Below are 27744 nucleotides of genomic sequence, written 5' to 3' on the forward strand. Positions count from 1 at the left end.
TAGGATTAGGGCTAGTTGTAAGGATTCTGCTCTGCTGGGTTATCACCACGCCCATGGTAGAGTAGTGTCAGTAGTGTTGATGCAATGTGCACCAACAATAAGAGTATTTAAATGAATGAACAAATATGTGGAGGACCACATTTTTGAAAATGAGTTTGCTTTGTTATGTATTATGTATTGCTATTTCCAGCCCTGATACCGATACTAATGTTGGCGAGGGCAGTGGGAAAGGGGTAGGGTAGGTTGCAGTTAAACTGTACCTGCTGTTGTCCCAGGGCTTTGTAGTGGTGTTGTGTGTGTGTGTGTGTGTGTGTGTGTGTGTGCGTGCGTGCGTGCGTGCGTGCTAGAAAGGGAGGGGAGAGCAGGCATGTGAAGGTCAGATCAGACGAGATGACAGACCTTTTCATGTCTGCCTACTTCAGATTAGTGAAGTGTCACCTCCAGTCACTCTGGCCCTGAGTCTCTGGACAGTACATGCTACCTGTTTTATCTAGGCTTTGGACTGTTCGAAGAGAATCCCTAAACTCAACCATGAGTGGTGAGTATGCTTTAACGCTTAAAGAGTATGCTAAAGGTAAGGCAAATAGAGTCTGCTTGGAAAAAGGGTCCACAGGTGGGAGATTAAGTTGTGTAGCTAAAAGGAACCAGATGATATTTTCTGCAAAAACTTTGTGTCTCTGAGAAACGGAGCTGTTTGATCTCCCACGGTGATTTTGCTTCTTTGTTTCCAAAACTTGCTTAGAAAAGCTTTGATTTGTTTCTGTCAGTAAGATGTTAGAATTATACTGTCAAATTACTTTTAGTACTCTGTGCTCCTGCATATTTTAGCAGGATAGTTGGAAGAGGCTCAAGGCTTTCTTGTTAGGTGTGAAATACCATCTCCTCTAACAAAATGGGGCCATGTCTATGCTAGCCTAGTCCCAGATCTGAATGTGTTTTTTACCCAACTTCTCCATACATGGCATGGCAATTCTACCCAGAGGAGTTGGCTATATCTCAGACAGATCTGGGACCAGGCCAATGTAGGTTACCTGTACCCTGGGAGGTCATGCCGCCCAGGGACTCATCTAGACAGAAATGTATGCAACTTTAATACCATACTGCTGAGTGTCTGAACCAGGACTGGCAACGCTTGCCAGCCTGCCAGCTTGCCAGGGAGGACACGCAGGGTGTGTTCATTAGGGTGAAACATAAAGAACTTAGAACGCTTGCCAATAGAAACGCTAGAAACGCTTGCCAATAGAAATATAATGTTGACTACAGAGCTACCAATGTGGTTGGATCTTCATTGAGTGTACAGTAATGCCTGTATGCTGTCTGAATTCACCCCTTTGGGAGTAACGGTCGATTATTAAGGCACGTAATAGGTAAATTTCCTGGGATCAGTTACGTATACGATATGATTTGGACCTGGCCCATCTCATTCTTCTGCAGGGCATTCATTCATTCATTCATTCATTCATTCATTCATTCATTCATTCATTGACATAGCTTGCACACTGTATATGCAGCACAATAATGCTTTTCTGTTTCTAATGAATAGATTTGTGAAAGGATTCCCAAGTGGCCATCCATTTGAATAATAACTGCATGGAGAATTCCGTCATGTTATCCACTTATTGAAGCACACAACGCCCACATCAATTAAGACCACTGTGTGAGACTGAATCGAACCCCCTTGACTGTTATATGTGGCTTTATGATTCATTGTGAAAGAGTGCTAGTACGTTTCAATCAAGGTAAGTATCACAATGGATTTTTTTGATTCGACCTTTATTTAACCAGGCAAGTCAGTTAAGAACAAATTCTTATTTTCAATGACGGCCGAGGAATAGTGGGTCAACTGCCTGTTTTAGGGGCAGAACGACAGAGTTTGACCTCTTTTTTTCTTTTTTTTACCAGCTCGGGGATTTCGATCTTGCAACCTTTCTGGTTACTTGTCCAACACTCTAACCACTAGGCTACCTGCCGCCCGGCTGCCTTGATCCGTTGATCCGTTAAAACAGAGACACTGTTTTCTGCAGTGCGGGAAGTATTATGCTACTGACACCTAGCTAAATGATAGATATGGACCACGGGTCACCACAGTCCTCTACCACGATGGATGGATGGATTGCATTATGAACATTTATAGACAGAGCAGAGCAAAACAATGAACAAAGAGGATCAATGGGCAGTAAGAGAGAATCGGAGGACATTCCCTGTGGACCATGTTGCCACTGGTCACCTCTAGTTAGTGTTCATCCTTGGGGAAAGCTGTAGAGATATAAAGGTGGTTCAGAGAAAGATCTGGAAGGGCATCAGCTACAGACACACTGTTTGCCTTATAGGATTGCCTTGGACCAGGTAGGAAAATATTCAGAAAATAACAGAAAATAAGTATTTCAGTGCAGAGCTGTGATCCTGCACTGTGTGTATTTGTCATGCATGTCACCAAATCTCATCCATCACTGTTTAAATATTAGCAATGACCATCAGGTTCTTGAGTGCTGAATTGATCAATATTTCCAACCAACTTCTCTATCAAGAGCTCTTGTGCACTTCATACACACTGTTTATTCACTGAATTATAACATAATGCTTATAGTCTCCATCTTCTCTTTTTACATTTGTTTTACATTTATTTCACCTTTATTTTAACGAGCTAGGCCATTTGAGAACAAGTTCTCATTTACAACTGCGACCTGGCCAAGAGAAAGCAAAGCAGTGTGACAAAAATAACACAGAGTTACACATAAACAAACGTACAGTCAATAACACAAAATAAAATAAAAATGGAAAAATCGATGTACAGTGTGTGCAAATGTAGAAGAGTAGGGAGGTAGGCAATAAATAGGCCCAAGAGGCGAAAATAATTACAATTTAGCATTAATACTGGAGAGATAGATGTGCAGATGATTATGTGCAAGTGGAGATACTGGGGTGCAAAAGAGCAAGAGGGTAAGTAATAATATGGGGATGAGGTAGTCGGGTGTGCTATTTACAGATTGGCTGTGTACAGGTACAGTGATCGGTAAGCTGCTCAGACAGCTGATTCTTAAAGTTAGAGAGGGAGATATAAGACTCCAGCTTCAGAGATTTTTGCAATTCATTCCAGTCATTGGCAGCAGAGAACTAGAAGGAAAGGCAGCCAAAGGAAGTGTTGGCTTTGGGGATGACCAGTGCAATGTACCTGCTGGAGCGCGTGCTACGGCTGGGTGTTGCTATGGTGACCAATGAGCTGAGATAAGGCGGGGCTTTTTCTCTCCTCCAGTTTCCCACGAAACCTGCCTCCTGGACCAGGTGCTGGAGCTGATTATGAATGAGAAGCCCCCCAACACTGCCAGCCTTTTCCTGAACGAGGACGCCGACAAGCCCCCCCTCCCCAATCGAGGCCTCTGGCGGCGGCTACGTAGAGCCATGCAGAAGAGAGCGGCTAGCACCCAGGACAGGATGAGCACCATCACTAAGGAGAGCATCAAGGGCTTCCTGAGACGCAACCTCTTTGTCCTCCTCACCATCGCAGCTGTGGCTCTGGGCAAGTGGACGAGATACTCGCTTATTGTCTTTCTAGGTTTAGGGCAAAGCTTAAGGTGGGGTTAAGGCTAAGGTTATGGGTAGTTTGTTGATAGTTAATACAATTTTAATTTAAAAAACAATAATAACTGCAGTATTATTATAATCACACAGGTATATGAGCTGTAGCCCAAGGTAAAGAAGTCTTTGTCGAGATGACTTGAAATACAGTATTCTTCATCAATGCACCAGCCTTGAAATCATGTCCCCTTTGTGTGTGTCCAGGTGTCATGCTGGGTTTCGCCCTGCGGCCCCACAACCTGACCCTCAGGGAGATCAAGTACTTTGCCTTCCCTGGAGAGCTGCTAATGAGGATGCTGCAAATGCTGGTTCTGCCTCTCATCGTCTCCAGCCTGGTCACAGGTAGCTGGTCACAGGAGTTCTGCTTTATTAGCGTCATTATTTGCTTTTATGTATTGCTTTTCTCAAACTCAAAATGATAGTCATATTACGGTGATCGCTCACCCCTCCTGCAAGCTACTATTTTCCATACTAAGCTATTGTTCTTCACCCTAATACTACTTCTTGCAATGTTGAGTTTCAAAGTGAGTTGGTACAGTGGAAGTACCTAGAGTGTTCATGAGAAAGGAATGAACTTTGTCTTGTCTTGCAGGTATTTCCTCTCTGGACAGCAAAGCGTCTGGGAAGATGGGAATGCGGGCTGTGGGTTATTACATGGTGACCACCCTCATCGCGGTCTTCATTGGCATCGTCATTGTGATTGTCATCAAACCAGGGAAAGGCCATAGGGACAGCCCAGTGGCCTCTAGCGGTACCATAGAGCCGGTACAAGCAGCTGACGCATTCCTGGATCTCATCAGGCGAGTAACTACTGTAGGATCTAAATTACGGTGTCAATATGCGGTATGAATCATTTATTGGCCTTTATTCACTGTGATAGATGCTGAAGGAAAAAAAACGTCACCATTGTTTATCTTTCAGGAACATGTTCCCTCCTAATTTGGTGGAAGCCTGTTTCAAGCAGGTAAGGGAATTCACTTCAACGTGATTGATCATGTTGCCGATTCCCTATACACTGTGTTAAAATGCTCACTCACCATCACAGTATATTTTTGAGGACTGATACTTTACACTGCTATGGTAGATTTTTTTTTTTACAACAATATATGTGTTATATATCAGTACAAAACGGTCTACAAGAAGACCATCCACACGAAGAACGTGACTGTTGCCTTCAGTCTGACTGACTCCCTCAACGCTACAGAGGCTGCCTTGGCTGTTAACATGAGCAGAGTGCTGCAGACCATCCAGGTGGGTGATACATATTTGTGGTGAATAGGGGGACTTACCCCAAAGTCCTTTGGGGGAAAAATAACTACAGTTACTTCGGATAAAAGTAAAGATTATGTGGATGGTTGTTCTCCTCCTGCTCCAGGAGACAGTGGTGGAGATGATCCCCGTGTCTGGTTCCTCTAACGGGGTGAACGCCCTGGGTCTGGTGGTGTTCTCAATGTTCTTCGGCCTGGTCATTGGCAGCATGAAGCAGCAGGGACAGGCCCTCAGGGACTTCTTTGACTGCCTCAACGAAGCTATCATGCGCCTGGTGGCCATCGTCATCTGGTCAGTAGTCAGATTAGTGTTCACAAGTAACATGCTAATGAACTCTAACGTGCCCCTACCATTACTTCTCACACATATCTCTCGAAATAGTTGCTTTTGGTGGAATTGTTGTAATAGGTGAGAGTGTAAACTATCTCTGTCTTTCTCTCTCCTCCCCCCTCTCTCTGTCAGGTATGCTCCAGTGGGCATCCTGTTCCTCATAGCAGCTAAGATCGTGGAGATGAAGAATCTGGCCGAGGTGGGAGGTCAGCTGGGGATGTACACTGTGTCTGTCATCGTGGGTCTGCTCATCCACGGCTTGTTTGTCCTGCCCCTGCTCTACTTCCTGGTCACCAGGAAGAACCCCTACACTTTCATGGCTGGCCTTCTGCAGGCCCTCATCACAGCACTGGGAACATCCTCTAGGTGGGTGTATGAACTGATTCAGGGTGGGTACATAAACTGATTTTGCAATTCCTCTAGGTGAATGTATGAACTCATGAACTGATTCAGGGTCAGGCTAATTAATTTCCCTGGGGACACCGTCTAGTTATGATCTCACAAGGTCTTCCATTATCTACCACTCCTGCCATAGCTCTGCCACCCTGCCCATCACCTTCCGCTGTCTGGAGGAGAACAACCGTGTGGACAAGAGAGTGACACGCTTCATCCTTCCCGTGGGTGCCACCATCAACATGGATGGCACTGCCCTCTACGAAGCCGTGGCAGCCATCTTCATCGCCCAAGTCAACGACATGGAACTCAACTTTGGCCAGATCCTCACCATCAGGTCAGTCTAAAGACATGATCTGATAAGGCACAATTCTATCAATGTGCTATAGAATAGAATAAAACTGTATTGTCCATCCAGATGGACATTTGTCTTTGGCATCACTTTACATTAAAAGGATCACACACACACATACAGTTGAAGTCAGAAGTTTACATACACTTTGGTTGGAGTCATTAAAACTTGTTTTTCAACCACTCCACAAATTTCTTGTTTAACAAACTATAGTTTTGGCAAGTCGTTTAGGACATCTACTTTGTGCATGACACAAGTAATTTTTCCAGCAATTGTTTACAAACAGATTATTTAACTTATATTTCACTGTATCATAATTCCAGTGGGTCAGAGGTTTACATACACTAAGTTGACTGCCTTTAAACAGCTTGGAAAAGTCCAGAAAATAATGTCATGGCTTTAGAAGCTTCTGATAGGCTAATTGACATAATTTCAGTCAATTGGAGGTCTACCTGTGGATGTATTTCAAGGCCTACCTTCAAACTCAATGCCTCTTTGCTTGACATCATTGGAAAATCAAAAGATATCAGCCAAGACCTCAGAAAAGAAATTGTAGACCTCCACATGTCTGGTTCATCCTTGGGAGCAATATCCAAACGCCTGAAGGAACCACGTTCATCGATACAAACAATAGTATGCAAGTATAAACACCATGGGATCACACAGCTGTCATACCGCTCAGGAAGGAGACGCGTTCTGTCTCCTAGAGATTAATGTACTTTGGTGCGAAAAGTGCAAATCAATCCAAGAACAACAGCAAAAACCTTGTGAAGATGCTGGAGGAAACAGGTACAAAAGTATCTATAACTACAGTAAAACGGGACCTATATAGACATAACCTGAAAGGCCACTCAGCAAGGAAGAAGCCACTGCTCCAAAACCACCATAAAAAAGCCAGACCATGGTTTCCAACTGCACATGGGGACATTGATCGTACTTTTTAGAGAAATGTCCTCTGGTCTGATGAAACAAAAATAGAACTGTTTGGCCATAATGACCATCATTATGCAAGCCAAAAAACACCATCCCAACTGTGAAGCACGGGGTGGCAGCATCATGTTGTGGGGGTGCTTTGCTGCAGGAGGGACTGGTGCACTTCACAAAATAGATGGCATCATGAGGATGGAAAATTATGTGGATATATCAACATCACAAGACATCAGTCAGGAAGTTAAAGCTTGGTCACAAATGGGCCTTCCAAATTGACTATGACCTCAAGCATACTTCCAAAGTTGTGGCAAAATGGCTTAAGGACAACAAAGTCAGGGTATTGGAGTGGCTATCACAAAGCCCTAAACTCAATCCCAAAGAAAATTTGTGGGCAGAACTGAAAAAGTGTGTGCGAGCAAGGAAGCCTACAGAACTGACTCAGTTACACCAGCTCTGTCAGGAGGAATGGGCCAAAATTCACCTCTACTTATTGTGTGGAAGCTTATTGTCCTCCTACAATCTAAGCTTGATGCCCTCGATGCCCTCAATCTCACAGAAATTATCAATGAACCTACCAGGTACTACCCCAAAGCCGTAAACACGAGCACCCTCATAGATATCATCCTAGCCAACTTGCCCTCTAAATACACCTCTGCTGTTTTCAACCAAGATCTCAGCGATCACTGCCTCATTGCCTGCATCCGTAATGGGTCAGCGGTCAAACAACCTCCACTCATCACTGTCAAACGCTCCCTGAAACACTTCAGCGAGCAGGCCTTTCTAATCGACCTGGCCGGGGTTTATCCTGAAATGATATTGATCTCATCCCGTCAGTAGAGGATGCCTGTTTTTCCTCACCATCTTAAATAAGCATGCCCCATTCAAGACATTTAGAACCAGGAACAGATATAGCCCTTGGTTCTCTCCAGACCTGACTGCCCTTAACCAACACAAAAACATCCTATGGCGTTCTGCATTAGCATCGAACAGCCCCTGTGATATGCAACTTTTCAGGGAAGCTAGAAACCAATATACACAGGCAGTTAGAAAAGCCAAGTCTAGGTTTTTCAAGCAGAAATTTGCTTCCTAAAAACACAAACTGAAAAAAGTTCTGGGACACTGTAAAGTCCATGGAGAATAAGAACACCTCCTCCCAGCTGCCCACTGCACTGAAGATAGGAAACACTGTCACCACTGATAAATCCACTATAATTGAGAATTTCAATAAGCATTTTTCTACGGCTGGCCATGCTTTCCACCTGGCTACCCCTACTCCGGTCAACAGCACTGCAGCCCCCACAGCAACTCGCCCAAGCCTTCCCCTTTCTCCTTCTACCAAATCCAGGCAGCTGATGTTCTGAAAGAGCTGCAAAATCTGAACCCCTACAAATCAACCGGGCAAGACCATCTGGACCCTTTCTTTCTAAAATTATCTGCCAAAATTATTACCACCCCTATTAATAGCCTGTTCAACCTCTCTTTCGTGTCGTCTGAGATTCCCAAAGATTGGAAAGCAGCTGCGGTCATCCCCCTCTTCAAAGGGGGGGACACTCTTGACCCAAACTGCTACAGACCTATATATATTCCACCCTGCCTTTCTAAGGTCTTCGAAAGTCAAGTCAACAAACAGATTACCGACCATTTCGAATCCCACCATACCTTCTCCGCTATGCAATCTGGTTTCAGAGCTGGTCATGGGTGCACCTCAGCCACGCTCAAGGTCCTAAACGATATCTTAACTGCCATCGATAAGAAACAGTACTGTGCAGCCGTATTCATTGACCTGGCCAAGGCTTTCGACTCTGTCAATCACCACATCCTCATTGGCAGACTCGACAGCCATGGTTTCTCAAATGATTGCCTCGCCATGTTCACCAACTACTTCTCTGATAGAGTTCAGTGTGTCAAATCGGAGGGTCTGTTGTCCGGGCCTCTGGCAGTCTCTATGGGGGTGCCACAAGTTTCAATTCTTGGACCGACTCTTCTCTGTATACATAAATGATGTCGCTCTTGCTGATGGTGAGTCTCTGATCCACCTCTACATAGACGACACTATTCTGTATACTTCTGGCCCTTCTTTGGACACTGTGTTAACAACCCTCCAGGCGAGCTTCAATGCCATACAACTCTCCTTCCGTGGCCTCCAATTGCTCTTAAATACAAGTAAAATTAAATGCATGCTCTTCAACCGATCGCTGGCTGCACCTGCCCGCCGGTCCAACATCACTACTCTGGACGGCTCTGACTTAGAATATGTGGACAACTACAAATACCTAGGTGTCTGGTTAGACTGTAAACTCTCCTTCCAGACTCACATCAAACATCTCCAATCCAAAATTAAATCTAGAATTGGCTTCCTATTTCGCAACAAATCATCCTTTACTCATGCTGCCAAACAGACCCTTGTAAAACTGACCATCCTACCAATCCTCGACTTCGGCGATGTCATTTACAAAATAGCCTCCAATACCCTACTCAATGAATTGGATGCAGTCTATCACAGTGCCATCCGTTTTGTCACCAAAGCCCCATATACTACCTACCACTGCGACATGTATGTTCTCGTTGGCTGGCCCTCGCTTCATACTCGTCGCCAAACCCACTGGCTCCAGGTCATCTACAAGACCCTGCTTGGTAAAGTCCCCCCTTATCTCAGCTCGCTGGTCACCATAGCAGCACCCACCTGTAGCACACGCTCCAGCAGGTATATCTCTCTGGTCACCCCCAAAACCAATTCTTCCTTTGGCCCCCTCTCATTCCAGTTCTCTGCTGCCAATGACTGGAACGAACTACAAACATCTCTGAAACTGGAAACACATCTCCCTCACTAGCTTTAAGCACCAACTGTCAGAGCATCTTACATATTACTGCATCTGTACATAGCCCATTTATAATTTAGCCCAAACAATTACCTCTTTCTCTACTGTATTTATTTATTTATTTGTTTTGCTCCTTTGCACCCCATTATTTATATCACTACTTTGCACATTCTTCCACTGCAAATCAACCATTCCAGTGTTTTACTTGCTATATTGTATTTACTTCGCCACCATGGCCTTTTTTTGCCTTTACCTCCCTTATCTCACCTCACTTGCTCACATTGTATATAGACTTGTTTTTCTACTGTATTATTGACTGTGTGTCTATTTTACTCCATGTGTAACTCTATATTGTTGTATATGTTGAACTGCTTTGCTTTATCTTGACCAGGTCCCAATTGTAACTGAGAACTTGTTCTCAACTTGCCTACCTGGTTAAATAAAGGTGAAATAAAATAAAATAAAATAAAATAAAATTGTGTGGAACGTTTGACCCATCGCCTCCCTACCACTGAGGAAGTACAGTTCCCGCTCAGCCCAGTCAAAACTGTTCGCTGCTCTGGCCCCCCAATGGTGGAACAAACTCCCTCACGACGCCAGGACAGCGGAGTCAATCACCACCTTCCGGAGACACCTGAAACCCCACCTCTTTAAGGAATACCTAGGATAGGATAAGTAATCCTTCTCACCCCCCCCCCCTTTAAGATTTAGATGCACTATTGTAAAGTGACTGTTCTACTGGATGTCATAAGGTGAATGCACCAATTTGTAAGTCGCTCTGGATAAGAGCGTCTGCTAAATGACTTAAATGTAAATGTAAAATGTAATGTTAAACAATTTTAAGGCATTGCTACCAAATGCTAATTGAGTGTATGTGAACTTCTGACTCACTGGGAATGTGATGAAAGAAATCAAATCTGAAATAAATCATTCTCTGGAGGTGTCCTGGAGGGCAGGTAGTTTGCCCCCGGTGATGCGTTGTGCAGACCTTACTACCCTCTGGAGAGCCTTACTGGAGAGCCTTACGGTTGAGGGCGGAGCAGTTGCTGTACCAGGCGATGATACAGCCCGACAGGAAGCTCTCGATTGTGCATCTGTAAAAGTTTGAGAGTGCTTTTGGTGACAAGCCAAATTTCTTTAGCCCCCTGAGGTTGAAGAGGCGCTACTGCGCCTTCTTCACCACGCTGTCTGTGTGGGTGGACCAATTCAGTTTGTCCATGATGTGTAATCCGAGGAACTTACTACCTTCTCCGCTACTGTCCCGTCGATGTGGATAGGGGGGGTTCTCACTCTGCTGTTTCCTGAAGTCTACAATCATCTCATGTTTTGTTGACGTTGAGTGTGAGGTTATTTTCCTGACACCACACTCCGAGGGCCCTCACCTCCTCCCTGTAGGCCGTCTCGTCGTTGTTGGTAATCAAGCCTACCACTGTAGTGTCGTCTGCAAACTTGATGATTGTGTTGGAGGAGAGGGCTCAGAACGCACCCTTGTGGGGCCTCAGTGTTGAGGATCAGCGGGGTGGAGATGTTGTTACCTACTCTCACCACCTGGGGGCGGCCCGTCAGAAAGTCCAGAACCCAGTTGCCCAGGGTCTCGACCCCATACTGCATACACTGGAAACATAGAGGACATTGATAGATTCACTCACAACTGACCACTGCCCCAACTGCACTGTTAAATAGAAAAATAGATAAGTGTATATACCGATACAATTTATGTTGCATTTGGTAGTCCAACAGCACAATCAACTAATTAATGTTTAAACACATTGTTCTTGGCCATGGGTGTTCTGAAGTGCCGGCCAAAGGGAAGCCTCTCAAACTGAGGGTGTAGAGGTTGGGAGGGATTGCCAACGACAGCCAGTGGCTTCCTTTTGTTTGCCTTGTGGACAGACTGCTCAAATGTGCCTGTGGTCGACCAGTTACTTTGCTGGCTGTGTTTACTATTCTGGTCAGTTTGCTTTTGCTCCTCACGCTCAGATTACCATACCAGACTGAACGTCATATTAAACATGAAGAAGCTCTCCACAACCTGGCTGACACCAAACCTCTTTCAATTTCCCGATTAAAAACAGGTGTTGGCTTGCTTTAAAAAAATACGTTGCATTCTCTGTAAAGCTCAGCTTGTCATCAATTTGTGTCCCTAAGTATTTGAAACACTCAACCACCTCCACTGGTTGGTCATTCAGAGATAGTGTTTGGGACATTGGCAGGTTGTTGCCATTGATGATCAGCTCCTTTGTCTTGTCCACACTGATGTGGAGGGCACTTGACCGGCACCTTTATTGAAAGTTGTTGGCCAGTTTAAAATTGCTGTCCCCTTAGCATCTTTGAAAAATAGTCTCACCAGAGTCATGTCATCCGCATACTTGAAAAGGCTCATATTGTTTCCTTGGATTTTCATCTCACTAGTGTAGATAGAGAACAACAATGGTGAAAGGACACACCCCTGGGGTGCCCCTGCGTTCAGTGCCAGTTCATCAGAGAGGGCCCTATTCATGAGAACCCTTTGTGGGTGGTCAGTTAAAAAGGTCTTGATTCAACCTGCAAGGCCGTTGCCCTTCAACTATCAGACCTATTAAGTCATGTTAATGTGAACTAATCTTACAGTAAAATACTTGTAAAGGCTATATCAGCTAATTTTATGTCCACATTAGTGGAAGGAGAGAAAATAACAAAGACTTTTCTTGGTCTTGATAAGATTGATTTTGTGGTCTTTGCAGAACTCCTCCATGTTATTGACTTTCTTCTATTGACTTCACTACCAAGAGGGTTAACCTCTACCGTGGAGTGTTGATTTATACTTCTCTATATCCATATCACTCCCCAATGTGTGTGTGTTTGTCTCTGTTATTAAATGGCGCTGTCGCCACCTCCTCCACAGTATCACAGCAACAGCTGCCAGCATCGGCGCAGCAGGCATCCCACAGGCTGGTCTGGTTACCATGGTAATCGTATTGACATCGGTGGGACTACCCACAGAGGACATAACGCTGATCATCGCTGTGGATTGGTTCCTGTAAGTCTGCCTAAATGTCACTATGAGGCCGCCACCCCACTAGAACAGGTTATTGATGCATTATGCACATCAGATTATTGTAATTAATGAAGTGTTTACAACTAGCCCTATCTATTTTGTGCTGTGGTGTTGTATTGTGGCTGGAAACCATTTGAATACATTTTGGGTTGATTACTGGTGGGTGGATTACCCCAAAGACTGCCTTGTGTTTTTGTGTGGCTGAGCAGGGGTTGAGACCCTGACGAAGCGTGTGTGTGTGTGTGTGTGTGTGTGTGTGTGTGTGTGTGTGTGTGTGTGTGTGTGTGTGTGTGTGTGTGTGTGTGTGTGTGTGTGTGTGTGTGTGTGTGTGTGTGTGTGTGTGTGTGTGTGTGTGTGTGTGTGTGTGTGTGTGTGTGTGTGTGTGTGTGCGTGTGCAAATCAAATCAATTTGCATTTTTCACATGCACCGAATACAACAGGTGGATATATGGATATACAACCTTACAGTGAAATGCCCTTAACCAACAATACCGTTTTAAGAAAATACCTATGAAAAAAATAAAAAATAAGTAAGAGCAGCAGTAATTAACAGTAGCGGGGCTATATACAGGGCGTACCAGTTCAGAGTCAATGTGTGTGTTTGTGCGTGCACTATATAATGTGGGTATACCTGTGCAGGGATCGCTTAAGGACTACCACCAACGTGCTGGGGGACTCTATCGGGGCAGGCATCGTGGAGCACCTGTCTCGCCAGGAGTTGCAGAGCCAGGATGTTGAGGTGGGCAACTCAGTGATTGAAGAGGATGAGAAGCCCTACCAGCTCATCTGCCAGAAAAACGACTCAGTGAAGCATCGCAACAGTGAGACCCCCATGTAGGGGTTACGACAGTCTGAAAGCATCCACTAGCCGCTAACGTACTTCTTCAGTGTTTGTAGATATGGAGGAACTGGATAGGTGTAAGCAATATGGGGAAAGCTATTGGATGCCTCGGTGGAGCCATCACCATATTGCTAACACTTATCTGGGTAACTTCAGATCTGCAAACACTGTAGGGATAGTGGCTGGAGATGGTTTTGACACTGTTAACCATATCAACTCATATCAACTGTTTTGGTCCTTTCAGTTCAAATCTGAGATGCATCTCAATTGTCTAGAGCAGTGTTTCCCAAACTTTTTATAGTCCCGTGCCCCTTCAAACATTCAACCTCCAGCTGTACCCCCTCTAGCACCAGGGTCAGTGCACTCTCAGATGTTTTTTTGCCATCATTGTAAGCCTGCCACACACACACTATATGATACATTTATTAAACATGAAAATGAGTGTGAGTTTTTGTCACAACCCTGCTAGTGGGAAGTGACAAAGAGGTCCTATAGGACCAGGGCACAAATAATAATATATTAATAATCAATAATTTTGCTCTTTATTTAGCCATCTTACATATGAACTTTATTTGTTCATCTAAAATTGTGAATTACTCACCACAGGTTAATGAGAAGGGTGTATTTGAAAGGATGCACATAACTCTGCAATGTTGGGTTGTATTGGAGAGAGTCTCAGTCTTAAATCATTTCCCACACACATTCTGTGCCTGTATTTAGTTTTCATGCTAGTGAGGGCCGAGAATCCACTCTCACATAGGTATGTGGTTGCAAAGGGCATCAGTGTCTTAACAGCGCGATGTGCGGATACTCTGATCATTCAGGTGAGAAAAAACATCACCCTGATAGGCCAGTCGTGTGAGAAACTCGTCATCATGCAAGTGGTCAGACGTGAAGATTATGGTCAGTAAAGAACTTTAAGCACGTCTCTCAATTTAAAGAAATGTGTCAATACTTTTCCCCTGGATAACCAGCGCACTTCTGTATGTTGTAAAAGCATTACATGATCGCTGCCCGTATCGTTGCATAGTGCAGAAAATACACAAGAGTTCAGGGGCCTTGCTTTAACAAAGTTAACAATTTTCACTGTAGTGTCCAAAACGTCTTTCAAGCTGTCAGGCATTCCCTTGGCAGCAAGAGCCTCTCGGTGGATGCTGCAGTTTACCCAAGTGGCGTCGGGAGCAACTGCTTGCACCTGCGTTACCACTCCACTGTGTCTCCCTGTCATGGCTTTTGCGCCATTAGTACAGATACCAACACATCTTGACCACCAAAGTCCATTTGATGTCACAAAGCTGTCCAGTACCTTAAAAATATCCTCTCCTGTTGTGCTGGTTTCCAGAAGAGGATGTCTTCCTTAATTGACCCCCCGTAAACGTAACGGACATATACCAGGAGCTGTGCCAGCTGTAACACATAGAATTCACTGGCTTGTAAGCGAAGCAGTTATTGTTTCAAAACATCTCCTGCCATGGTGCGTCGTGAAACAGTGTTTGAAGAATTCATTGTCTGTATAGTTTTTTTGGCCTTTTCCCACAGCATTGTTCCAGCCATATCCGCGGCAGCAGGAAGAATTAAGTCCTCCACAATAGTATGGGGCTTGCCTGTCCTAGCCACTCGGTAGCTCACCATATAAGATCCTTCTAGCCCCTTCTTATTAATGGTATCTGTTGCTTTTTGCACATATAACACACCGTGGCTGAGGAAAGGCACTACTCCCAATATAAGTGAACCCCATTTAGTTCTCATCATATTTGCTCCTCTTCGATGGTCCATTATCCGTCTGTTATTTGGGGCAGAAGCTCTTCGGCTGCAACAGATTCACAAATGTAGAATTACTGATGCTAGCATTGGATGTGCTTGTGGAAGCAGAACAACGTGTGTCGTTGACAGGTGCAGGTGTAGTACTGCTGGTGTGTCTCTATGGACGAGGGCCTTACAAGTGGAATGAGCAGCAGCTACGTTTGGCTACATACGGACCGTTAGTGGAATTCCCGCGAGAGAGTAACGGTTAATGTGATTGGATGTTAATTATTTGAGTAGGCTACTTGTATTTGACATTGTGTTGTTATTTTGCTGAACACTAGATGTTTTCATTTTATTTTTGGCAGTGAAACGAGGCTACTCAGGCGAGAAATAAACCTTACCCAAATGTATAGCCCTGTTGGAAAATATAAATGGACCATTTGAAAATGTGAATATTTTCTTTTTATTTGTTAAAAATGTATCACATTTTTATTTGGCATACCCCCGACGGAATCCCCAGTTTGGGAATACCTGGTCTAGAGGAAACTGATGTGAAATAACTGGACAGGTGAAATCAAATTTCTCATTGATATCTAGCTACTATATTGTTTTCACTTATTTTGTGTTCATAACAGTAGAGACCACTTTTGACTGTTGTTATGTACTCTGTATAGGGTTGATTTTCATGAGCAAGAAAATAAATGCCATTCAATGGCCTTTTTAGAATTTGTCAATAAATGGGATATCCATTTGTATACTCACAATCAATTAGCTGGTTCTGTTGCATGGCTTGATTTTTAGTTTATTGTTCTATATTTTGCCACTTTAAGTTGGTGGTTATTCTTTTAATGTGAATCTACCTCTAACATTCAAGTGTACATTATGCTTTCTCTTGAGTCATTTTATTTTCTGCCCCAAACATTACCAAGAGGTCATTTTTATTCCGTATTATCCATACTACCAACTTTGATAAGCATTTTTTCTACGGTTTCAAAAACAAGTATTGAATTTATGATGTAATGTACTGTAGTTTACTTGATCTGTCAATTGAATCAACGTGAATGTATACAGTAAATATTTGTACCGATATCTGTTTTATACTTGGGTGATTTCTATGTTACTTATTGAGCTAAATTGGGGTTAGACTTTGTTTTTCAAAACAATATTTGTAACAAAGATGTATTTTCAGTGTGTTACTTAACTGAACATATTTTGGTACTAGTCACTTAAGTCTGAAGTATGTGAAAGTATTGCTGTATGCTTGCTTTGAATAGGAATGTTGATATCATTGGGGCTGTTGTATGTTTCTGTGTGTAGTAAAGATGGACAAAAGAATGTTACATAGCCTACTGAATTACTTGATATGTTTCTCCCCCAATGTTGCTTTGGTTTATATTTTAGGGCTTGAATCCCTCCCTCTTTGTTTGAGTGTTGTGAGTCTTTTCAGACAATGTGAGGGTTGAATATCCATTTGTACAATATAAGGGAGATCTTCATGTATTTCTTGAATCATAACTAACACGTTCACCAGATATTCCCTTTCCTTGATGCTGTAATCTTACCTGGCCATTTCAGTTCAACATCTGGTGCTTTATCGATGAAAGCACTGTAGTCAGATGTGGTTCATTTGATTATGGCTTTCCTCTTTGATTTGACTGTTGAAAAAAGTGGAAAAATGTTATGCCTAAAATATAATTTGAAAGCAATTAAGTTGAATGTTAAGTGCGAAAGGTTTTAAAAGTAAGTAGGCCTACTGTGTATGTAGTTACGTAAAAACTAAACCTGCCCGTGGTTGAGAGCATATTGTTGTAATGTGTGACTCTTGTTTAATGTATTAAATAGTTGATTTATGTTTTTGTGAGATGGCTCAAATTTGGATTGCTTTTGGGAAGTGTCATTATCAGTATTTTGTTGGAAGAATAGCAGTTGCAACAAATAAATGTCTCAGGAATTGACAATTGTGTTTATCTCTGGAGTGTAATAGATGTGGTCAAGAGATTCCCCAGGGCGTGGTGGTATCTTCCCGTTTTCTGGCTACCCCTGGTGGAGAATCTCCTGTTTTTGGCCCTGAGTCTCCATGGATTCTTCCTCACGACCAGTCTAAACTGCAGGACTGAACACCTGCATTACATTCCAGTTGGCTTCACACTTACAGTTCTGCCTCTCATTGAATAAAGTCTCCCCATTGTTGGTCTAAACCTCTAGGTAGCGATATGGTGTCAAGCTGCCTTCACCAAAATGAATGAACTGTCAAATGGAGTCCCAGAGCAGTTTTGGGCGTCTCAAACAGTGTTGAGCCAGAAGCTCAACGCTATGGGAAGCATCAATTACCTTTTGTCTTTGAGTGAAGGTGCTGGGTACCTCGACATCAAACAGAGTGCACCCACCCAGGGCCAGTAAACAGAAGCAGCGTGGGGCCTCAGCCAGAGAGGAACCAACACCACCTTTGTGTGTACATATACACGCTGCTTCTATGGGCTATTAATACAGCCGTGTTTTATAGCACTTACTGTTACAACTGCACCTATAAGAAATCATTGAGTAGCTACGTGAACCAATTAAATATAACCACAGTAATACTTTGAGTAATTCAATGACCTATATTATAGATTGAACCTAGGCTACAATAAGGAAGAAAATCTCATTCTTTCAGGTCCATTTATTTAGAAAAGATCCACTTCAGATGTCGTGTTTAAACAGACAGTGCATTTTTCTACATTACATTGTGTTTCAGGCGAGAACAAGCCCTCTAGGAAATTGAACAGGTATACATTGAACAGGTATACACAGACGGTGAAGACTGGTTTCTTGGGCTAGAGTAATCAGAAATACTTAGCATAATACTTTGGCATAGTTAGCGACAGTCAGTGTAAAATACATTTAGCTATATATCAAAACCTCTCATGGACTGTATGGCAATGACAGCTCCGCCACCACACTCCCAGGGAGATATTGACACGAGACGACTGGAGAGTCAGAAAGCTTGGCTGAGTTAGGATGACAAGCCGCTGGAAGTTTACTTGGCCTGCAATGACAGGAGAGATAGTTCGGGTTCAGTTCAATAAATCTTTATTGTCCCCAAAGGGCAATTTAAGGGTAATTTAAGTGCACCATAAACGTTACATGCTTTAGATCATAGAGACAATACAATATTGCTGGAGTAAAAGGAAGAACACATGTCACCTATGACAATAATTCTCTTGTGGTAACAACAACCTCACACTCATTCCACATGGAAGGCATCCCACCCATCCTTCTTGTCCTGATAGAGAAAATAAAACTGTTCAGCAGTGTACTCAAATGTGGAAAACCATTGTCTATGGAGACATAATCAGGGGTAAAAGTCTACAGCACACTTTTGAATAAAGCTAATATTTCCACTCTTTCTAATAATGCCTTTTGGATGTTCAATCACTCCCACCAAAGGAATGTTTATGTCGTATCTTAATGTAGTATAACTGCAGTGTGGGTTAGATTGAATTGAGCCCTGTGTGTATAAACACAGTGCATATTTCCCACCTCCGACATGACTGGCAGGTTGCCATGAGGGTAGAGCCACATGATCCTATGTGCTTTGGTCCTCTGCCTCTGGAGCAGCTTCCTCAGTAACCTCTTGACCTTTCGGTCTCTGGGGTCAGCACACTTCACCGCCTTCTTGGTGTACAGTCTGCAGCCACAACAACACAGACAAAGAACATTCACCACGACAACCTTCCAAATGAAACATACAGTACAAACTGTAAATATGCAGCATGGTTTTAATAAAGCCTTCTCTGAACCAAAGCCTCAACAAAGTTGGCTAGTGAGGATAATTTTTTTGGGGGGGATGGCTTATTATTCCCACATATTTCCTTCCTCACTTCCCTGGCAATTATAGTAGAACATGAGCCATAACAACAGGACCTGGATAGATGACAATGCCTCTTAGCTCTGAGAAGCATATTTTCCATGTCTGCGAGTTGCTTCGGGATAGTTGAAATACTTGCATGATGGCTTTTATACTGCAGTCTGGCCCCTCCGTCTGTACCTCAAACCTCAGCACGTCTTTGGTGCGCACTTTCCCCTGGGAGTACTGCATACAGCACTGAACATCTCTCTGCATCTGTACCCCGTTACCTGAGAGAGAGGGTGGGAGAGACGGTTGGGGGGGAGAGAGAGAGAGAGAGAGAGAGAGATTGAGAGGCAAACGCTTAAGTCAAATTCGTCAAAGCACACTTACAGTATCTGAAGGCTATATGATTGCTATTGGCTCATAAGGAGGGTTGTTATGATACGGTAGATTATAACACACATATATTAGTAGGAATGTAAGGCATGTCACTGCACTGTTCTATACAGTATAGTTAGACTAAGGTTCATATGTAACGGTTGCTCTTTTTGACAGGATATGTCATCTAGAGTGCAGACAGCCAGAAGGAGTTAGAACATCCCATGATCCCCCATAATGTGCTGTTATGCCAGTGGCACTATGACTACATGACAAGGCTTTTCATCCAACCAGAGTGAGTTAGCACAATAATATTAGCTGAGATAAACAGTTACCATATGCGTGTCATATGAAAGCTGCTCTGAACCTTGTCATATTTTATCATTGATTTAATTTTTTCCCCCCATTAAAGTCTGAGGTTTTCAGTTAGCTTGTTATTAGCGTTCAATGTTTTGATGTGAAATCAGTCTTCATTCTAGCCCTCTATTTACATCCATGGCTCTCCCTGCTGCTGCTCCAGTATTCCCTCTTCCCCTCTCCTCTAGCTTGCTCTCCTTCGCTTCCCTGCTAAACTGGCTCCCAGCAGGGTGCATGCTGCTAACGGTATACACTGTAGGTGTTATTGTGTCTTACCTTCCACCGAGCCCAGGAGAATGACAGTCAGAGAAATAACAGTCACAGTCTGCAACAGAAACATGGTGAGCCTGGCAGGGAAGTAATCTGCTGTGTTACCTTCCCCTCTATTTCTGTCTCTTATATTTCTCCCTCCCTCCTTTTCACTCTCTCCCTCGCTCTCCCTCAAACACACACATGCACTCCCTAACCCTCCCCTCTCCAGCTCCCCCTCTCCTCTGAGTGCCCCACTCACTGTGTTCATTTCCATGTCTTTCCCACTCTTCAAAAAGGTGCTCCCCCCAAAAGCTCTTAAAATAATCTAGATTTATGGCATTCTCTAATGCAGTCATGGAAACTACTCTACCTTGTTATAGGTGTGTCCCATTAGTCTTACAGCTATGTTATGACTGGTCACTGCTCAAGCACAATACAGGAAACACCAAAGCTTGTGCAACATGACACTAATACATTCATGTTGTTTTCATTCATGTAAAATGACAAAAGGCATCTCTAGTAGCAACATGGTTCAAAGCACAAGCAAGTTACATGCAGTCTGTTTCCCAAAATAAACCACCACTAATACTATAAAATGGCAACCAGCTCTCTACCATTAGATAGATCACAAGAAATGATAACATGTTGAGAACAGAAGCTGATTTGCCAATTAATGTACAGCTGTACATTCAATAGAGTCTGGACTGTGACTGACTTTAAATAGCAGCTAAATTCTAACAATCATTCTCCGTACAACACCTAACAACCTTTTCAAGAGGCTTGAACCTTTATTGGTTTAATGGCAAAGGTCTTGGACTCACAAATGCAAGTCCCAGACGGCTACCCCATAAATTTGCAACATTTGGTGTCAGAAGTGTAACGCATGTGGCTAAGCACGATGGCATCCAAAGTGTAGGAGTAGTTTGTAAGTGTGTTTGTTACTTGCCTTTCTGAACAGAGTGTCTGACAAGTCCCCAAATTCAGTACTATAACTAAATACAAAATGTCAAATATAAAATGGCCTACGTTATTGGAGGAAATGGATGCAAAGTCAACACTGGTTGGCAGTTGAGGATTGACTGACCCAGAGTGTGGTTTTGGCTAATGACTGTTTGCTGTGGCAGGTTGAGTGTCATTAGAACCCAGCTGATTCTCCCCCAGTCAAAAACCACCCTTCTAACCAAGCAATGAAACTACTGCAGAATTACAGCACATTCTCTAATGCCTTTGGTATTCAACGATATTAACATAGTTGAAAAAAAGTGGAAGTAATGCTATGAAGCTTTTTTTGTGTAAAAAAATATTTAAGTCACAACGACACAAATGAAATAATACTTGTCTGAAAAACAATGGACAGGAAAACACAAATAACCTTTGTATTTAATGACGAGACTGATTACCCGCTGTTTAATGTACCTTAGAAGAAATGCTTCCAGTGACGACAAGGAAGTGTTTAGCTATTAACTACTATTGAGAAGAGTCACTTCACCATATCTTGTTAGTATTTTACAGCAGTAGCTACTACTTATGTTATAGTACAATGGAATAACACCTGGAGAGTTGCAACATCCATGAACAGACAGAGAGAGGTAAAGCACATGGTAAATGAATACAGGGTACATCTCTGCTGAATGCGAGGCTTTAGGTAGTGGCGTTTATTAGACGACATGGCCAGTGTAATCCATACTATCTGACTGTGCATACCTGAGACCTGGAATTAAAAATATGCAGTCTGTGAGGTAGGGAGGGGAGAGGGGGGCAGCGTGCAAGAATTCAACCCTTAAGAAATCAAGCTGGAATCTTTCAGCTGCAAAAACATACCTTCCCCTTGACTTCAGTCTGCTCCTGAGCCAAACACATTTCCGGCATATCTTTGGGGCGATTAAGAGATCACTGTAAAAGTATACTAGGCACAAACTTTCAAACAAAAAGGTCAAAAAAAGAACTAGTGACTGTAAATCATCGACTAAATCGGTGTTCCTCTTTGAGGAGGTAGAGAGCCAGAGGAGGGATAGGTATGTCATGGGGATGTTGTAGGGCAAAGCGAACTATACCTGTGGTACAGGCCGGGGCAGCTTAGCCCAAAGTGTTAGGTTAGGTTTCAGGGAGCAAATGTGTCAAATTTTGAGATGTATCATTTATCAGGCACATAACATTTGGTATGTACTATCTGGAATGTTCTGAGTGGATGGGGGATTATAGCCATCATGGGCCATTGTCTACTCTACAACTTCATGAAGATTGAAAAGTGAACACTTCTCAGCTTTATACACTAAATTACAGGTGGTCCCCAGTTCATGTTCTGTTCTTGAAAAAAGCATGAGTTGACACACACACACCCCTCAAAAAAATGTTGGTGGTGCCAACGAATGGAATAGTAAACTTGTAAAAATTAAGTCGTGCATATACAGTAATTTAATGGGTATAAACAAAGTTTCTTCAGGGGTACACAATGATTGCTTGAATGTTCTGATCTTGACAAAAGGCTTGGTGGAACTATACTTACTTTACATGAGAGCGATTCCTAATAGAATGTCTTCATTTACTGTCAAAATTAAGTCCATCCAAGCAACATGTAGTGATTATATTTTATTATAGCCAGGGCACTGCATGCAAGGTTTTCGTCTGCATTGAAAAGACTTGGGCGGGCCGCACCCAAGTGTTTTATCGGACTGCCCATGTCCAAACAGTAAAAAAAAAACGAAAAAATGCAATCAGGGTGGGAAAACGTTTAGTGTAAACTTAAATATGTAGCTTTTTTGGCCACGCAACCAATTTCACATAGAATGGTGAGTTATAAATCTATAATTCTTCTTGGAAGCAAGTCTAAGAAGCGGTAGGTAGATATGTTCTATGTGCACTATTTCTATGCTTCCCGTTCTTAAGTTTTGTTTTTGAGTCTTTTACTTTCGGTTTAGTACACCAGCCTCAAACAGCTGAAACAATATTTTTGGTTATGAAAAATATATTTCACAGCAGTTTAGATGGTCCAATAATTTTCTACACTATACTAACTGAAATCAGACAAATTAGAGTTTTAGCAACCAGGAAATTGCAGGGCGATTTCTGCATAGTGCAAATTTAAAATGACTTAAACCAGATATAAAAGTAGAGAAAATCTAAAATTGAAAAGAATTATGAAATTAGGAGTATTTTTGTCATGGCATGTGGCCCCCAGTGATTTTGCTATGATGTTTGAGTCACTCATAATATCAGCCATAGCAAAATGTCTATAATTGCAGGATATCTTTAAAACTGCATATTTTCTCTCAGACCCATGGCAAGGTGTAGAATTGCAGGAAATGTAGCTTTCAAACTGCAACATTATCTCAAACACGTCACATTTTGTAGAATTGCAGGAAATTAGCTTTAAAACAGCTGAAGTTTGACACTGCAGCCAACAGGCTCAAATGTTCTGTCGATGACTGCATCATTGGCCACGCCCACCACCTAAGCCCCATTTTGATCCAGAAAAAACCCTGGCATGTTCTATGCTGCCTAGCATTCTTCTGGTGGGAGTAGATAAACTTTGCAGGCTGTCCTCAAACTAACATCTGTGGTTCACACAGCTTTGTTTATTTATATACACTAAAACTAAACCAGAACATGTTTGGTTAAACACACAAAAGGAATTATTTCAAATCATTGCAAAACATGGTCTTAACTGTGCTTAGAGTTAGGGAACTGAACAATTTTTAATTTAGGGGAAATGGGTGTATAACAAAAGCTGCAAAAGAAAAACAAAATGTCAATTTGAGAAGGTACAGGGGTAGGATCTTAATTTGACCTATAGTCAAAGCAAAAATAATCCTGCAGCAACAGGATTTGAACATTAGTCCATGATTTTGCTTGATCAGTCGTTAGGCTATTAGCTGGCCAGAAGTAAGATAATAGCAGCCTCTGGTAAAGACCCGGGGCGGGGGCCTATGCATATATGTAAACAGCTGGTGCACGATATCTAAGGAAGTCTCAAGGTTTTGCTCACCTGAGGTAGAGTATCTCATGATAAACTGTAGACCACACTATCTACCTACAGAGTTTCTGTATTTTTTGTAGCTGTCTACATACCGTACCACAGACCGATGCTGGCACTAAAACCCACAGTCAATGAGCTGTATACCACCACAAGCAAACAGGAAAATGCTCATCCAGAGGTGGCACTCCTAGTGGCCGGGGACTTTAATGCAGGGAAGCTTAAATCAGTTTTACCAAATTTTTATTAGCATGTTAAAATATGCAATCAGAAAAAAACATTCCAGACCACCTTTACTCCACACACAGAGACTGATACAAAGCTCTCCTTCGCCCTCCATTTGGCAAATCTGACCTGATTCCTGCTTACAAGCTAAAATGAAAGCAGGAAGCACCAGTGACTCGGTCTATAAAAAAAAGTGGTCAGATGAAGCAGATGCTAAACTATAGGACTGTTTTGCTAGCATAGACTGGAATATGTTCCGGGATTCTTCCAATTGCATTGAAGAGTACACAACATCAGTCATTGGCTTTAACAATAAGTGCATCAAGGACGTCATCCCCACAGTGACTGTACGTACATACCCCAATCAGAAGCCATGGATTACAGGATACATTCGCACTGAGCTAATGGGTAGAGCTGCCGCTTTCAACGAGCGGGACTCTAACCCGGAAGCTTATAAGAAATCCCGCTATGCCCTCCGACAATCCATCAAACAGGCAAAGCGTCAATACAGGACTAAGATCGAATCGTACTACACCGGCTCCGACGCTCATCGGATGTGGCAGGGCTTGCAAACTATTACAGACTACAAAGGGAAGCATAGCCGAGAGCTTCCCAGTGACACGAGCCTACCAGGCGAGCTAAATAACTTCTATGCTTGTTTCGAGGCAGGTAACACTGAAACATGCATGAGAGCATCAGCTGTTCTGGACGACTGTGAATAAGCTCTCCACAGCCGATGTAAGACATTTAAACAGGTCAACATTCACAAAGCCGCAGGGCCAGACAAAGCTCATCACTAAGCTAAGGACCCTGGGACTAAACACCTCCCTCTGCAAATGGATCCTGGACATCCTGACAGGCCTGCCCCATGTGGTAAGGGTAGGTAACAACACATCCACCACACTGAATCTCAACACGGGGGCCCCTCAGGGGTGCGTGCTCAGTCCCCTAGTGTATTCCCTGTTCACTCATGACTGCACGGCAAGGCACGACTCCAACACCATCATTAAGTTTGCTGATGACAACAGTAGTAGGCCTGCTCACTGACAACGATGAGACCGCCTATAGGGAGGTTAGAGACCTGACCGTGTGGTGCAAGGACAACATCTCCCTCAACGTGATCAAGACAAAGGAGATGATTGTCGACTACAGGAAAAGGAGGACCGAGCACGCCCCCATTCTCATAGACAGGGCTGTAGTGGAGAGCAGGTTGAGAGCTTCAAGTTCCTTGGTGTCCACATCACCAACAAACTAACATGGTCCAAGCACACCAAGACAGTTGTGAAGAGGGCACAACAAAACCTATTCCCCCTCAGGAGACTGAAAAGATTTGGCATGGGTCCTCAGATCCTCAAAAATGTTTACAGCTGCAACATCGAGAGCATCCTGACAGATTGCATCACTGTCTGGTACAGCAACTGCTCAGCCTCCGACCGCAAGGCACTATGGAGGGTAGTGCGTACGGCCCAGTATATCACCGGGGCCAAGCTTCCTGCCATCCAGGATCTCTATACCAGGCGGTGTCAGAGGAAGGCCCTAAAAATGTTCAAAGACTCCAGCCACCCTAGTCATAGACTGTTCTCTTTGCTACCACACGGCAAGCAGTACCGGAGCACCAAGTCTTGGTCTATGAGGCTTCTAAACAGCTTCCGCCATAAGACTCCTGAACAGCTAATCAAATGGCTACCCAGACTATTTGCATTGCCCCCCCCCCTCCCTCTTCTACGCTGCTGCTACTCTAAGGTTATTATCGATGCATAGTCACTTTAATAACTATCTACATGTACATATTACCTCGACACCAGTGCCCCAGCACATTGACTCTGTACCGGTAGCCCCGCTATTGTTATTTACTGCTGCTCTTTAATTATTTGTTATTCTTATCTTACTTTTTTAAAAACGGTTAGTTAAGGGCTAGTAAGTAAGCATTTCAATGTACACCTGTTGTATTTGGTGCATGTGACAAATAACATTTGTCTTCCGGGTAGGATGTGCATTGTGTCAAAAAGCAGTGCGGCTTGGTTGGGTTGTGTTTCGGAGGACGCATGGCCCTCAACCTTCGCCTCTCCCGAGTCCGTACGGGAGTTGCAGCGATGAGTAACTAATACCAATTGGGGAGAAAAAGGAGATTTAAAAAAAATGCAATGTTAATATGATTGTGATTTAGTATGAGTATTCAGTGAATTTATGTAATCATGAAAATTCTCAGCAACAACAGAGTTAAGATCCTACATCAAATTAAGATCCTACAGCTGTAGATGATAATAAGTGATCCCCCCCATATTGACTGGTGCCAAAAGGTGGTAGGAAATAAATGTAAATGACTGAATTTCTCAGAAATACTGAAAAGTTACCAAGTTAGATTTGATATGTGGTTAATGAAAAGTTAGAAATAAATTCATTATAACAAAAGTGGGAATTAATTATATAATGTTCTGCAGTAATATCATGGGAGGTGGGTTAAAAATGCACAAAAATCATTATTCTGTTATTACACTAAACCTGAATCTATTCAGGAATGCACAAAGAGTACATACACAATTGTATTTTTAGTCCAGCCTTGATTTCCTCCAGATACATTTTATTCGCCATAGCAGCAGACTACCAGCACAGCCACTTTCCCCAGCATGTGCGTCTGTCCTGGTGTAAGCCATTCTAATATTAAGATAAGCTCATATTATGCTTTTTTATTATCAAGTCCCTCTCTCTGGGCTGATGTTTTATTGAAACAGCAAAACAAACAGGATATAATGGTATATCCAAATATAGTCTCTACGCTACGTGCTTACAGACAGAAAAATGGACGTTTGGAAATAATATGCCAGATGTCTTTACCCTTAGTCTGCAAAAGATAGATCTGGTCATTTGCTAGACCCCCTGTAAAGCATTGTGTCTGCTAGAGGTTTTACATTATTTTGAGTGGATAGATTCTCACATCTTGTACTTTCCTTCTTATTAAAATGTAGTCATACAGTTGATGTTGGAAGTTTACATATACTTTAGGTAGGAGTCATTAAAACTCGTTTTTCAACCACTCCACAAATTTATGGATAATAAATTCAGTGCCTCCTTGCTTGACATCGTGGGAAGAAAATCAAAAGAAATCAGCAAAGACCTCGTTAAAAAATATTGTAGACCTCCACAGGTCTGGTTCATCCTTGGGTGCAATTTCTAAACGCCTGAAGGTACCACGTTCATCTGTACAAACAATATTACGCAAGTATAAACACCATGGGACCATGCAGCTGTCATACAGCTCAGGAAGGAGACGCGTTCTGTCTTCTAGAGATGAACGTTCTTTGGTGCGAAAAGTGCAAATCAATTCCAGAACAACAGCAAAGGACCTTGTGAAGACGCTGGACGAAACAGGTACAAAAGTATCTATATCCACAGTAATACGAGTCCTATATCGACATAACCTGAAAGTCCGCTCAGCA

The 27744-nt window shown here is 42.9% G+C and overlaps 2 protein-coding genes across 5 annotated transcripts; one reads left to right on the forward strand and one right to left on the reverse strand.

Annotated features, from left to right (window-relative positions):
- Positions 1-320: 320 nt before the first annotated feature.
- On the forward strand, positions 321-17144 carry LOC118388906 (excitatory amino acid transporter 1-like). The gene is made up of 11 exons (XM_035778506.2): positions 321-538; positions 3254-3517; positions 3781-3918; positions 4169-4376; positions 4498-4540; positions 4699-4827; positions 4952-5136; positions 5308-5541; positions 5711-5905; positions 12554-12688; positions 13346-17144. Exons 1-11 carry the CDS (start codon positions 475-477, stop codon positions 13542-13544), a joined length of 1794 nt encoding a protein of 597 aa, XP_035634399.1. The 5' UTR covers positions 321-474; the 3' UTR covers positions 13545-17144.
- A 793-nt stretch (positions 17145-17937) lies between these two features.
- LOC118388925 (C-C motif chemokine 17-like) lies at positions 17938-23438 on the reverse strand. Of its 4 annotated transcripts, none has more exons than XM_035778548.2 (6): positions 20480-23438; positions 20134-20182; positions 19280-19409; positions 18813-18960; positions 18515-18555; positions 17938-18318 (listed from the first exon to the last, which is right to left on the reverse strand). In XM_035778548.2, exons 1-5 carry the CDS (start codon positions 20498-20500, stop codon positions 18517-18519), a joined length of 387 nt encoding a protein of 128 aa, XP_035634441.1. In that variant the 5' UTR covers positions 20501-23438; the 3' UTR covers positions 17938-18318; positions 18515-18516. The 4 variants fall into 4 exon arrangements, with proteins under 4 accessions (XP_035634441.1, XP_035634431.1, XP_035634424.1 ...); XM_035778538.2 differs by having other exon boundaries at positions 18510-18555; positions 20480-23436; XM_035778531.2 differs by having other exon boundaries at positions 18477-18555; positions 20480-20521.
- Between the last annotated feature and the right edge of the window lie 4306 nt (positions 23439-27744).

This window comes from Oncorhynchus keta, chromosome 1, assembly GCF_023373465.1.
Source record: "Oncorhynchus keta strain PuntledgeMale-10-30-2019 chromosome 1, Oket_V2, whole genome shotgun sequence".
Classification (NCBI taxonomy): domain Eukaryota; kingdom Metazoa; phylum Chordata; class Actinopteri; order Salmoniformes; family Salmonidae; genus Oncorhynchus; species Oncorhynchus keta.